Source organism: Bombina bombina, chromosome 7 (genome assembly GCF_027579735.1).
Source record: "Bombina bombina isolate aBomBom1 chromosome 7, aBomBom1.pri, whole genome shotgun sequence".
Lineage (NCBI taxonomy): Eukaryota > Metazoa > Chordata > Amphibia > Anura > Bombinatoridae > Bombina > Bombina bombina.
The window spans coordinates 503413300-503427402 of NC_069505.1; the positions used below are offsets into that span (position 1 = coordinate 503413300).

General features: G+C 37.6%; 1 protein-coding gene across 2 annotated transcripts in view; it reads left to right on the forward strand.

The window, feature by feature from the left end:
- Positions 1-14103, forward strand: part of LOC128666892 (cytochrome P450 2A5) — a 31093-nt gene that overhangs the window by 11254 nt on the left and 5736 nt on the right. Inside the window, exons 4-5 of one of the 2 annotated variants that reach the window (XM_053721702.1) lie at positions 3463-3623; positions 12125-12301. In XM_053721702.1, the coding sequence (XP_053577677.1) occupies positions 3463-3623; positions 12125-12301 (338 nt within the window). The remainder of the gene's footprint in view (positions 1-3462; positions 3624-12124; positions 12302-14103) is intronic. The other variant, XM_053721703.1, reaches the window with a different exon arrangement.

Here is a 14103-nt window from a genome sequence, read left to right on the forward strand (position 1 = left end):
TTAAACAACGTTCCAATTTACTTCCATTAACAAATGTACACAGTCTTTTTATATTTACACTTTTCGAGTCAAAAAAGTCAAAATATAGAGCTATACCTATATATAAATAAATATAACAAATATGAATTTGGGATTGGCTGATGGCTGTCACATGATATGGGAGTGGAAATAGAAATAACTTTGAAATTTGTCAGAAAAAAAAAATGTCTTATTTGGAGTTTAGACTAAGGGGTCAATTTTTAAGGGGCTGCTGCTTCTTAACTTAAAGGGACACTGACCCCAAAAATGTTCTATTGTGATTCAGCTAGAGCATGCAATTTTAAGCAACTTTCTAATTTACTCCTATTATCAAATTCTTTTCATTCTCTTGGTATCTTTATTTGAAATGGAAGAATGTAAGTTTAGATGCCGGCCCATTTTTGGTGAATACATTGTGTTGTTCTTGCTGATTGGTGGGTAAATTCATCTACCAATAAACAAGTGCTTTCCATGGTCCTGAACCAAAAAAATAACTTAGATGCCTTCTTTTTCAAATAAAGAAAGCAAGAGAACGAAGAAAAATTGATAATAGGAGTAAATTAGAAAGATGTTTAAAATTGCATGCTCTATCTGAATCACGAAAGAAATAATTTGGGTTCAGTGTTCCTTTAAGTTTCAAGGGGACCTGAAACTTTGGGGGTAGAAAGCAGCATCCTTTGCTTGTGAAATCTACTTCTAAGTGCTTTAGCATTGTTTCATGCATTTGTTGATTCTACTGTATTTACTGGTCCTTTAAATTGTGGTAAAAACATTTCAGTTTAATTTGTATTTACTGCAAACTGAACATTTATATAATTTCCAGGAGGTCTTCTGTAAACCTCAATATCCCCAGTGTGATTCACCATCCCACAGAGCTTTTTTGCTTTCTGTGAGAAGATGTTTGCATCTATTTGGGACTTCGAGGTTCTTCCCACTTTCTTAGGGTAAAATGATCTAAAAGTCTCTGAGCTGGAGAGATTATTAAAGAATACGCGCCAGTCCCATTTCCCTGATGGAATGATGTAAAGTCACTTTTTACCCTGAAAACAGGGTGTCTCACTAAGGGGCATATACTGCATTTTTGTATGGGGAGGACATGCGGATATTCCAAAAGTGCACAATAAAATTTGTATTTTAAGAATCTTAAAAAAAATGAATAATTGAACCATTCACACAAATACGCAAAAAATAAATTGTATTGTTAAAGGGACAGTCAAGACCAAAAAAACTTTCATGATTCAAATAGGGCATGTAATTTTAAACAACTTTCCAATTTACTTTTATCACCAATTTTGCTTTGTTCTCTTGGTATTCTTAGTTGAAAGCTAAACCTAGGAGGTTCATATGCTAATTTCTTAGACCTTGAAGACTGCCTCTAATCTGAATGCATTTTGATAGTTTTCACCACTAAAGGGTGTTAGTTCATGTGTTTCATATAGATAACATTGAGCTCATGCATGTAAAGTTACCCTGGAGACAGCTAAAATGCAAGTCTGTCAACTGAACTGAAATAAGGGGGCAGTCAGCAGAAGCTTAGATACAAGGTAATTACAGAGGTAAAAAAGTGTATTAATATAACTGTGTTTGTTATGCAAAACTGGAGAATGGGTAATAAAGGGATTATCTATCTTTTTAAACAAAAAAATTCTGGTGTTTACTGTCCCTTTAAGGTGCATCAAAAATAAACAAAATTCTTCACCAAAAATCATATTTTATCAAAAATGAAAATTTGTATATAAATTACTCAGTTATAAAATATGCACAGAGCAAATTCTAATTTAAGTACACTGGATGTGCAAGAATCACTTAGAAATTCATACTTTTAAAGGACCAGTAAACACAGCAGATTTGCATAATTAACAAATGCAAGATAACAAGACAATACAATAGCATTTACTCTGAATTTTAAATTAGTAGATTTTTTTTCTAACAATTTCAAAGTTATGTCTATTTCCACTCCCCCTGTACCATGTGACAGCCATCAGCCAATCACAAATGCATATATACGTATAGGCTGTGAATTCTTGCACATGCTCAGTAGGAGCTGGTGACTCAAAGTGTAAATATAAAAGACTGAGCAAATTTTTTTTAATGGAAGTTGGAAAGTTGTTTAAAATTACATGCTGTATCTGAATCATGAAAATGTAATTTGACCTGAGTGTCCCTTTAAGTACCAAATACAAAGTGTAATTGTTGTTTCGTAAAATGGCCGGAACATGAGTGTTCCATGGACGTATATGAAATACTCTCTCTCTAATCCCAGCGAGTTTTTCTCAAAACATTTAAAATACTTAAAGGGACAGTCAACACCAGAATTTTTGTTGTTTTAAAAGATTGATAATCCCTTAATTACCAATTCCCCAGTTTTGCATAACCAACACAATTATAATAATACACGTTTTACCTCTGTAATTACCTTGTATCTAATCCTTAGCAGACTGCTCCCCTATTTCAGTTCTTTTGACAGACTTGCATTTTATCCAATCATAGCTGACTCCATGGTAAATTCACGTGCATGAGCTCAATGTTATCTATATGAAGTAAATGAACTAATGCCCTCTAGTGGTGAAAAACTATCAAAATGCATTTAAATTGGAGGCATCCTTCAAGGTCTAAGAAATTAGCATATGAACCTTCTAGGTTTAGCTTTCAACTAAGAATACCAAGAGAACAAAGCAAAATTGGTGATAAAAGTAAATTGGAAAGTTGTTTAAAATTACATGCCCTATCTGAATCATGAAAGTTTTTTTTTTGGACTTGACTGTCCCTTTAATACCCTAATACATTCAAAACTATAGGTGATTATAAGATGCTATACGCAAAAAACAGTGTAACATGATTTATTTTTTAAAGTGCGCCCCCCTGCACCCCCTGTTTTATGTCCCTTTCCCTTAAGCTCCATTACTTTTAATAGGAAACATCTCGCCACTCGCAGGAACTGCCCCTTTTTTACGATAATTCTACCAGGGAAGCTCCTGTGAGGGTTGGCGAGAAAAACACGTCTGAAATTGAAAGGCTTTAATCATCAGGCCCTTAGTGAGTTCTGCCCCTGTGAAGTGTGTATGAAAATTTCACTCCAAGCTGGAGAGTTTTGAAGAACCAGGCCCTTTCAATGAAGGCATACTGAGGTAGGCTTAGGAGCATGCACTTATCTTGGGAACAATATGGCATAAGTGTTTGCAAATAGTTTGTAACAATGTTATATTGTGCGCAAGACACATGCATGCTTCTTTGCCTAGCTCAGTATGCTTTCACAGAAATTAGCTAAGTTCAACAAAGGATATCATGAGAAAGAGGTTCCTTTGATAACAAAAGGTATATTGGACATTTTTATTTCTTTAACCATATATATCTTGTTTGTAGAGTTTTATTTAATTTTAACCTGTTGAAAATTACACACCTCACTGAGTATTTCTCTAACAAAGTTTTTTTTTTCCTCTCTAGAGAAACCATTTGACCCAGCCATTATTATATCCAAGGCAGTGTCCAATGTCATCAGCTCAGTCGTGTTTGGGCAACGTTTTGAGTATGATGATACAAGATTTCACCGAATGCTCGATATTTTCTATGAGACTTTTGAACTCATGAGTTCTACATGGGGGCAGGTAAAATGTCTTATTTATTTCTGCACAAAACAATTTCCTTTGCCATTTCAGGTGTAAAGAACTGTCCCTTTAAGAGAGTCACTTCTTTAGATTCTGAAAACTGAGTACTAGATCAAATGAAAGCAAAAACATTTCCCTTTAAAGGAGAACTTTACACAGAATTCCTACAGTATTATTCAGCTATAGTTTGTAATGAGGAAAAGGCCAAACAGAATTCAAACAACAAAAATATAAACCGTCTTTTTTTCCACTTAAAATTAGTAACAAAGTTCTTACCTAATTTTGCCATTAGGCTGTGCATCTCACGAAGTAAACAGAACAGCACATACGTCAGATCCCAATTGGTAATCTTGATGCTTTCTTCAAACAAACATAAAAAGTCTTTAAATCCAAAAGAGTAGCCCCAGATTGTAAATCAGATCACAAACAGCAGACTTGATGCTCATGCTTTAAGTAAATATAAAGTGTGTTTAAAACCAGGTCCAGCACTTTAGATCCCAAACAGTAGCCTTGATGTTTTCAGCAGCATAAGACTCCAAATACAAAGATAGGAAAGATTCACACAAAGGAGGTAATACAACATTTAGGATAGATTAAACATATTAGTAAATGTCCTGTTATGAAAATCAGTCCGCAGACAAAGGGTTAATATGCAGTTGGCTTTCAGCAGAGAAAGACAGATTTCTTACAACCCCAGGCATCAAACACAATTAACACAGCACCTGTTAGTGGGCAGGGAATGACTTAAAGGGATAGTAAACCAAATTAGTTTTTTTTCATGATTCAGATAGAGCATACAATTTTAAGCAACTTTCTAATGTACTCCTATTATCAATTTTTCTTCGCTCTCTTGCTATCTTTTTTTAAAATGCAGGAATGTAAAGCTTAGGAGCCAGCCCATTTTTGGTTCAGAACCTGGGTTGTGCTTGCTTATTAGTGGCTAAATGTAGCCAGAAGTATCAGAATGTAACATTAGGAATGTCAACCACACATACATTTTAAATCTTTATTATTATCACTTTAAGTGACAATAAATATCTTTCCTTTAATCTTGAAAGAACGAATACCAGGTACATGTGAAAGCTTTCTTAATACATTAACATTTTTTGCTGCCTTTATTTATAAATGGCCAAACAACTCCCCACCACTTTGGTTTTTGATGGAGACAATCTGGAGTTGTAACAGGACTAAACATAGCTAGCTATTGTAATTTTGTTAGCATTATTTTGTACCATTTTGGTATATTGTAACCACTGTTGAATCTGAAATAGTGATTTATTTTTTTATAGAGGACAAAGATAGCTATTACACGGACCTTGTCTTCTCCCCATGTTTTATTACAAGAAGATGTTGCCCCTCATTTGAAAAAGGTTAACTTCCTCTTGTGAATGAGGTACCACAAAACTACCGTAATTCCCAGGTGATCATCATGGTATAAGTGATAATATGTCCAACAGGGTGCACCTGAGAGAATTATTTTAGAGACTCTATTTTCCTCATAATCACACAAAATGGCACACTACCCCATTTTGGAAAGAGGTGATATTCCCAATTTCCAATGACAAGTATCATACCCTTGTACTTAGTATGAAAAATGTGAACTGATCACCTACCTAACATGTTCACTCGGTAGTGGCTACGAAGGAGCCCATACACCCTAAACACCATTTACACTGCACAAAAAATACTCATAGGGATTATCCTCTTTCAAATGAATGGTCTCATGTCCTGTAGGTACTACTTTATTACTATAGTATTTGCATTCACTTGTGTAATACGTGCTCTCGACTTATAAAAGGAAAACATTTCAAAGGAAGTGTTAACCATTAAGGCAATAAAGGTAACTGGAACCAAGCTTGAAGCAAAAGCAATCTTTACTGTTATCAGGGACAGGCCAAAATTATCACCAGATAAGCAGAACCAGGTGTCAACACTCAGGGATAATCTAAAAGAGTAGTCAAAAGCCTGGCCAAAGTTTATTATCAAAGTCAGGAACCACATATCACAACAAAAGCAGCAGGCAAAAGGATAGTCAGAAGTACTGTTCTAGTAGTCAGAAGCTAGATCAGTCCTCAATTCAGGCTAAAGACAAGGATAAGGCTTAGTGTGTAAATAAAGGCGTAAACAGGGGGTCTAAATCAGGAAAGCAGTTAAGAGACAAAAATGACAGGACTTCCATGAGAATAACCAAGCACCTGACTGGCATAATTAGGAACCTCTTGACATCTCCCCATAGGACTTGGCACTAAAACCACTACAGGGTCACAAAATGAGCCCATCCCTCCAAAGACTCTTCAGACACTGAAATTCCCATAGTGCACCACATGCTATCCACCGCTTTAAGCCTTTTTCTCTGTACTGGACTCTAGCCGCCCCTTCACAGTCTAACCTTGACTTTGGATTGGCATGACTCCCATTGCGCTTAGTTAAGAACCTTGGACTCTTACACTATCAGTTGTTGACCATGACTATATTGAGGGTCTGGTAGATGCATAGGAACATGTGACAAACTAAGAGATGTAGTAGTACATTTTTTGCCCCACCCCTACAATTTATAGAGGATCAGAAGAACCCTTATGTGAAAGCAACAAAAAGAATGATCATTTGTACAACCAGCTGCCAAGTGATTGTTGTAAAAATGGCTTTCAAATATTAATCCTATTATTTGAGTCTGACAAATCTAAAGAGTCCTGAATGATCTCCTCACCATAAAAATATGGTTTAAAAGTATGTAAGTCTGGAAAGAAATCTGAGCATTCATAAAGGTTAAAATCAATTGCCACCCCTTTTTGAAACCACAATTTTGGTTAATTTAAAATTTTGTATGTCTAGATATTTTTTTCCTGCTCATTTTCTGCATAAATTGAAAAATAGTACAAAACAACATTAAACTATATTTTATATTCTTATCCTAGTAATATTTATCCTACAACTTAGTTATAGAATCCTACATTTTAGTGTTTTGGAAAGGTAAATGTGTGCTACGAAAGTTATAAAAAAGTATGTGTTTAAAATATTTTAAAAAAAATAATTTGTCCAATACTGTTATTTACAATGAATGTCATAGAAAATCCCCACCACCAAAAAAAAAATCACCTTTCCTTTTTTTTTTAATTTGTATTATGTTTTTTATTTTATATTTGGATATTTCTGAAAAGTAAAGTTATTTCTCTTGTAAGGTGTATCCAGTCCACGGATCATCCATTACTTGTGGGATATTCTCATTCCCAACAGGAAGTTGCAAGAGGACACCCACAGCAGAGCTGTCCATATAGCTCCTCCCCTAACTGCCATACCCAGTCATTCTCTTGCAACTCTCAACAAACATGGAGGTAGTAAGAGAGAAGTGGTGAAATGTAGCTGTTATTTTACTTCAATCAAAAGTTTATTATTTTTAAATGGTACCGGAGTTGTACTATTTTGTTCCAGGCAGAAAAATAGAAGAATCTGCCTGTGATTTCTATGATCTTAGCAGGTTGTAACTAAGATCCATTGCTGTTCTCACACATGACTGAAGAGAGAGATTACTTCAGTGGGGGAATGGCGTGCAGGTTATCCTGCTATGAGGTATGTGTAGTTAAGATTTTTCTAGAAGATGTGAATGCTAGAAAATACTGCTGATGCCAAATTTATGTAAGGTAAGCCTGAATACAGTGATTTAATAACGACTGGTATCATGCTTACTTTCTGAGGTAATACTCTTTTATATTTACAATATAAAACTTTTGCTGGCATGTTTAAACGTTTTTATATTTACTTTGGTGATAAAACTTTATTGGGGCCTAGTTTTTTCCACATGGCTGGCTTAAATTTGCCTAGAAACAGTTTCCTGAGGCTTTCCACTGTGTTACTATGAGTGGGAGGGGCCTAATTTAGTGCTTTTTTGTGCAGTAAATTTTACAGACTGAGACTTCCAGCTTCCTCCAAGGGTCTCCTGAATGCTATAGGACATCTCTAAAGGACCCTTAGACTTTCCAAAATCGTTTGTTGGGGAAGGTAGGCCCACAGCAAGGCTGTGGCAGTTTGGTGTAACTGTTAAAAAAAAGTCTATATCGTTTTTTTGATCCGGTTTTTCAACTAAGGGGTTAATCATCCATTTGCAAGTGGGTGCAATGCTCTGTTAGCTTATTATACACAGTGTAAAAATTTTGTTTGATTTACTGCCTTTTTTCACTGTTTTTCAAATTCTGACAAAATTTGTTTCTCTTAAAGGCACAGTACCGTTTATTATATTTGCTTGTTAACTTGATTTAAAGTGTTTTCCAAGCTTGCTAGTCTCATTGCTTCTTTCTGTGGGTGATGTTTCTGACTCAGGGAAGATGATGCTACCTGATTCTGATATTTCTACATTTAAATTTAAGCTTGAACACCTCCGAGTGTTACTCAGGGAGGTTTTAGCTGCTCTGAATGACTGTAATACAATTGCAGTGCCAGAGAAATTGTGTAGACTGGATAAATACTATGCAGTGCCGGTGTGTACTGATGTTTTTCCAATACCTAAAAGGTTTACAGAAATTATTTCTAAGGAATGGGATAGACCAGGTGTGCCGTTCTCTCCCCCTCCTATTTTTAGAAAAATGTTTCCAATAGACGCCACCACATGGAACTTATGGCAGACAGTTCCTAAGGTGGAGGGAGCAGTTTCTACTCTAGCAAAGCGTACTACTATCCCTGTCGAGGACAGTTGTGCTTTCTTAGATCCAATGGATAAAAAGTTAGAGGGTTACCTTAAGAAAATGTTTATTCAACAAAGTTTTATCCTACAGCCCCTTGCATGCATTGCTCCTGTCACTGCTGCTGCGGCATTCTGGTTTGAGTCTCTGGAAGAGGCTTTACAGGTAGCGACTCCATTGGATGACATACTTGACAAGCTTAGAGCACTTAAGCTAGCCAATTCTTTTGTTTCTGATGCCATTGTTTATTTGACTAAACTAACGGCTAACAATTCTGGTTTTGCTATCCAGGCGCGCAGAGCGCTATGGCTTAAATCATGGTCAGCTGACGTTACTTAAAAGTCTAAGCTGTTTAACATTCCCTTCAAGGGGCAGACCCTATTCGGGCCTGGTTTGAAGGAGATTATTGCTGATATCACTGGAGGAAAAGGTCATGCCCTTCCTCAGGATAGGTCCAAATCAAGGGCCAAACAGTCTAATTTTCGTGCCTTTCGAAACTTCAAGGCAAGTGCGGCATCAATTTCCTCTAATGCAAAACAAGAGGGAACTTTTGCTCAGTCCAAGACGGTCTGGAGACCTAACCAGACCTGGAACAAGGGTAAGCAGGCCAAAAAGCCTGCTGCTGCCTCTAAGACAGCATGAAGGAACGGCCCCCTATCCTATAACGGATCTAGTAGGGGGCAGACTTTCGCTCTTCGCCCAGGCGTGGGCAAGAGATGTTCAGGATCCCTGGGCGTTGGAAATTATATCCCAGGGATATCTTCTGGACTTCAAGGCTTCCCCCCCAAAAGGGAGATTTCACCTTTCACAATTATCTGCAAACCAGATAAAGAGAGAGGCATTCTTACACTGTGTACAAGACCTCCTAGTTATGGGAGTGATCCATCCAGTTCCAAAGGAGGAACAGGGACAGGGTTTTTACTCAAATCTGTTTGTAGTTCCCAAAAAAGAGGGAACCTTCAGACCAATCTTGGATCTAAAGATCTTAAACAAATTCCCCAGAGTTCCATCATTCAAGATGAAGACTATTCGTACCATCCTACCTATGATCCAGGAGGGTCAATACATGACTACAGTGGATTTAAAGGATGCTTATCTTCACATTCCGATACACAAAGATCATCATCGGTTTCTCAGGTTTGCCTTCCTAGACAGGCATTACCAGTTTGTAGCTCTTCCCTTTGGGCTAGCTACAGCCCCAAGAATTTTTACGAAGGTTCTGGGGTCGCTTCTGGTGGTCCTAAAGCCGCGGGGCATAGCAGTGGCCCCTTATTTAGACAACATCCTAATTCAGGCGTCAAACTTCCAAATTGCCAAGTCTCATACGGACATAGTGTTGGCATTTCTGAGGTCGCATGGGTGGAAGGTGAACGAGGAAAAGAGTTCTCTATCCCCCCTTACAAGAGTTTCCTTCCTAGGGACTCTGATAGATTCTGTAGAAATGAAAATTTACCTGACGGAGTCCAGGTTATCAAAACTTCTAAATTCCTGCCGTGTTCTTTATTCCATTCCTCGCCCTTCGGTGGCTCAGTGCATGGAAGTAATCGGCTTAATGGTAGCAGCAATGGACATAGTGCCGTTTGCACGCCTACATCTCAGACCGCTGCAACTCTGCATGCTCAGTCAGTGGAATGGGGATTACACAGATTTGTCCCCTCTACTAAATCTGGCTCAAGAGACCAGGGATTCTCTTCTCTGGTGGCTATCTCGGGTCCATCTGTCCAAAGGTATGACCTTTCGCAGGCCAGATTGGACAATTGTGACGACAGATGCCAGCCTTCTAGGTTGGGGTGCAGTCTGGAACTCCCTGAAGGCTCAGGGATCGTGGACTCAGGAGGAGTCACTCCTTCCAATAAACATTCTGGAACTAAGAGCGATATTCAATGCTCTTCAGGCTTGGCCTCATCTAGCGACAATGAGGTTCATCAGATTTCAGTCGGACAACATCACGACTGTGGCTTACATCAACCATCAAGGGGGAACAAGGAGTATGCAGATCTAGTGGACATGTCATCCTTTCCACCATGGTCTCTGCCTCTGAGACAGGACCTTCTACTTCAGGGTCCTTTCAACCATCCAAATCTAATTTCTCTGAGGCTGACTGCCTGGAGATTGAACGCTTGATTTTATCAAAGCGTGGCTTCTCCGAGTCAGTTATTGATACCTTAATACAGGCACGAAAGCCTGTCACCAGAAAAATTTACCATAAGATATGGCGTAAATATCTTTATTGGTGTGAATCCAAGGGTTACTCATGGAGTAAGATCAGGATTCCCAGGATATTATCTTTTCTCCAAGAAGGTTTGGAAAAAGGATTGTCAGCTAGTTCATTAAAGGGACAGATTTCTGCTCTGTCTATTATTTTGCACAAGCGTCTGGCAGATGTTCCAGACGTTCAGGCATTTTGTCAGGCTTTAGTTAGAATCAAGCCTGTGTTTAAACCTGTTGCTCCACCATGGAGCTTAAATTTGGTTCTTAAGGTTCTTCAAGGAGTTCCGTTTGAACCTCTTCATTCCATAGATATCAAACTTTTATCTTGGAAAGTTCTTTTTTTGGTAGCTATTTCCTTGGCTCGTAGAGTCTCCGAGCTATCTGCCTTACAATGTGATTCTCCTTATCTGATTTTTCATACAGATAAGGTAGTTCTGCGTACCAAACCTGGGTTCTTACCTAAGGTGGTATCTAACAAGAATATCAATCAAGAGATTGTTGTTCCATCCTTGTGTCCTAATCCTTCTTTGAAGAAGGAACGTCTATTACACAATCTGGATGTGGTCCGTGCTTTAAAGTTTTACTTACAAGCTACTAAAGATTTTCGTCAAACATCTGCTTTGTTTGTTGTCTACTCTGGACAGAGGAGAGGTCAAAAGGCTTCGGCAACCTCTCTTTCTTTTTGGCTAAGAAGCATAATCCGCTTAGCCTATGAGACTGCTGGACAGCAGCCTCCTGAAAGGATTACAGCTCATTCCACTAGAGCTGTGGCTTCCACTTGGGCCTTTAAAAATGAGGCTTCTGTTGAACAGATTTGCAAGGCGGCGACTTGGTCTTCGCTTCATACTTTTTCAAAATTTTACAAATTTGATACTTTTGCTTCTTCGGAGGCTATATTTGGGAGAAAGGTTTTACAGGCAGTGTTCCTTCCATTTAAGTACCTGCCTTGTCCCTCCCTTCATCCGTGTACTTTAGCTTTGGTATTGGTATCCCACAAGTAATGGATGATCCGTGGACTGGATACACCTTACAAGAGAAAACACAATTTATGCTTACCTGATAAATGTATTTCTCTTGTGGTGTATCCAGTCCACGGCCCGCCCTGTCATTTTAAGGCAGGTAATTTTTAAATTTAAACTACAGTCACCACTGCACCCTATGGTTCCTCCTTTCTCGGCTTGTTTTCGGTCGAATGACTGGCTATGACAGTTAGGGGAGGAGCTATATTACAGCTCTGCTGTGGGTGTCCTCTTGCAACTTCCTGTTGGGAATGAGAATATCCCACATGTAATGGATGATCCGTGGACTGGATACACCACAAGAGAAATAAATTTATCAGGTAAGCATAAATTGTGTTTTTCTAATATTAATTTGGTTAAAAACATTGTGTGAGTAACAGAAAAAAAACAACGATGAGAATATACAGTAAATGTGATACAAATTACTAAAAACATCTTCAACGCTAGGATGTGATATGACATTGCACAGAATGGGGTAATGTTTCTTTAGCAACAAATAAAATCAGTTTATAACATATACTTTTTATAGCACATAAAACAAGAAAAAATACCGACATGCTATCAATTTAAATATCTTTTTCGTCATAATTGATTACAGATTCAGAGCATGGTTCCTATGATAATGAACCACATTCCAGGGCCTCATCAGAAAATAACTACCCTACTGGAGGAACTGAATGAATTTGTAGCTGAAAGAGCGAAGATAAACAAAGAGACACTGGATCTAGACTCACCTAGAGATTACATTGATTGCTTCCTTATTAAAATGCAACAGGTAGAACTTGTAGATCAGAACTGTGGAGTTTAGATATCAATTTGAATTGTGAGTCACTTCCTTTGGGCTTCAAAGTGTGTTTTATTGTTGAGAATGCAAAAATTAGGGGTGTGCAATAGGTAAAACATGGAGTTGAAGATAATGAAGAAGGTTCTTCTAATAGGTACCTTGAGACATAAAACTATAAGCAGTAGAAATGACTGGCTTAGTTGTCAAGTGGGGGAACATGATGCACAATATCCGAATGTGACAAGAAAGAAAAGTGTATTGGAGGGTTGAAAGTTAATTGGTTAAGAAGCTCTGACATCCAGAGGAGGGAACAGGATGTGTCAATGAACCCCCACTCAAGGCTTATAGACATGTCTTATATATGAACTTTGGGAAAGATAAATTCTTTGTGAGGCATAAGGCTTTATTCTAAAAAAGAGAGAAACCTCTTTCAATTTAGTGATAAAATTTAAAAATTAAAATGACGTTTATTAAAATTAAAATGACATCTTGGTATGTGTAGTAACATATTACTTTAGATCAGGTATGGTCAACAGCTGGTCAATGGGCCTATTGGAACTAGACAAACTAGTTTTTTATGACTTGTGTGCTTAAATGGACAGTCTAGGCCAAAATACACTTTCATGAATCAGATAGGGCATGTAATGTTAAACAATTTTCCAATTTACTTTTATCACCAATTTCTGCTTTGTTCTCTTGGTATTCTTAGTTGAAAGCTTAACTTAGGAGGTTCATATGCTAATTTCTTAGACCTTGAAGGCCACCTCTTTTCAGAATGCATTTTAACAGTTTTTCACCACTAGAGGGTGTTAGTTAATGTGTTTCATATAGATAACACTGTGCTCGTGCACAAGAAGTTATCTGGGAGCAGGCACTGATTGGCTAGACTGCAAGTCTGTCAAAAGAACTGAAATAAAGGGGCAGTTTGCAGAGACTTAGATACAAGATAATCACAGAGGTTAAAAGTATATTATTATAACTGTGTTGGTTATGCAAAACTGGGGAATGGGTAATAAAGGGATTATCTATATTTTATAACAAAACAAATTCTGGTGTGGACTGTCCCTTTAAGGGCTTCTGATGTGAGGGCAAATAATTTGGCGGAATCTCACAAGAGTGGTAATGAGGAGAGGAAAAAGCAGACAGAAGGTACCCTACAACCTTACCTAAATTTTTAGCTGTGTCCCTGGGCATTTTTATGAACTATGTTATTATTGTGTGTTTAATTGGTATCATTTTGTTTACTGGCTTCTAAAATATTAAATCAAGCCCCCCCCCCCCCCCCCATGCATAAAGAAATTGACCATCACTGTTTTTATGCATTACATGATCAAGATAAAAATGGGGAAACCTTTATCTACTTGACACTAGAAGAAGAGAACCAAATAGTGGGCACGAAAACTGTGCCACCATTTCAGAAAATTATAACACATTAAACTTATAGGGACTTGAAACCATCATTTTTTCATTCATGATTCAGTTTGAAGATCCAATTTTAAACAACTCTGCTTTATTCTTTTTGCGTTCTTTGTTGAATAAACAGTAATTCTGTACTAGGAGCTAGCTGAACACATTGAGTGAGCCAATAGCATGAGACATATATGTGCAGCTCAAGTTATTCTTTGTTGAAGAGATATCTAAATAGGTAGCGTGCACGTCTGGAGCACTACATGACAGGAAATAGTGCTGCCATCTAGTGTTCTTGCTAATGTATAATATTAGTACTACATGACAGGAAATAGTGCTGCCATCTAGTGTTCTTGCTAATGTATAATATTAGTACTACATGACAG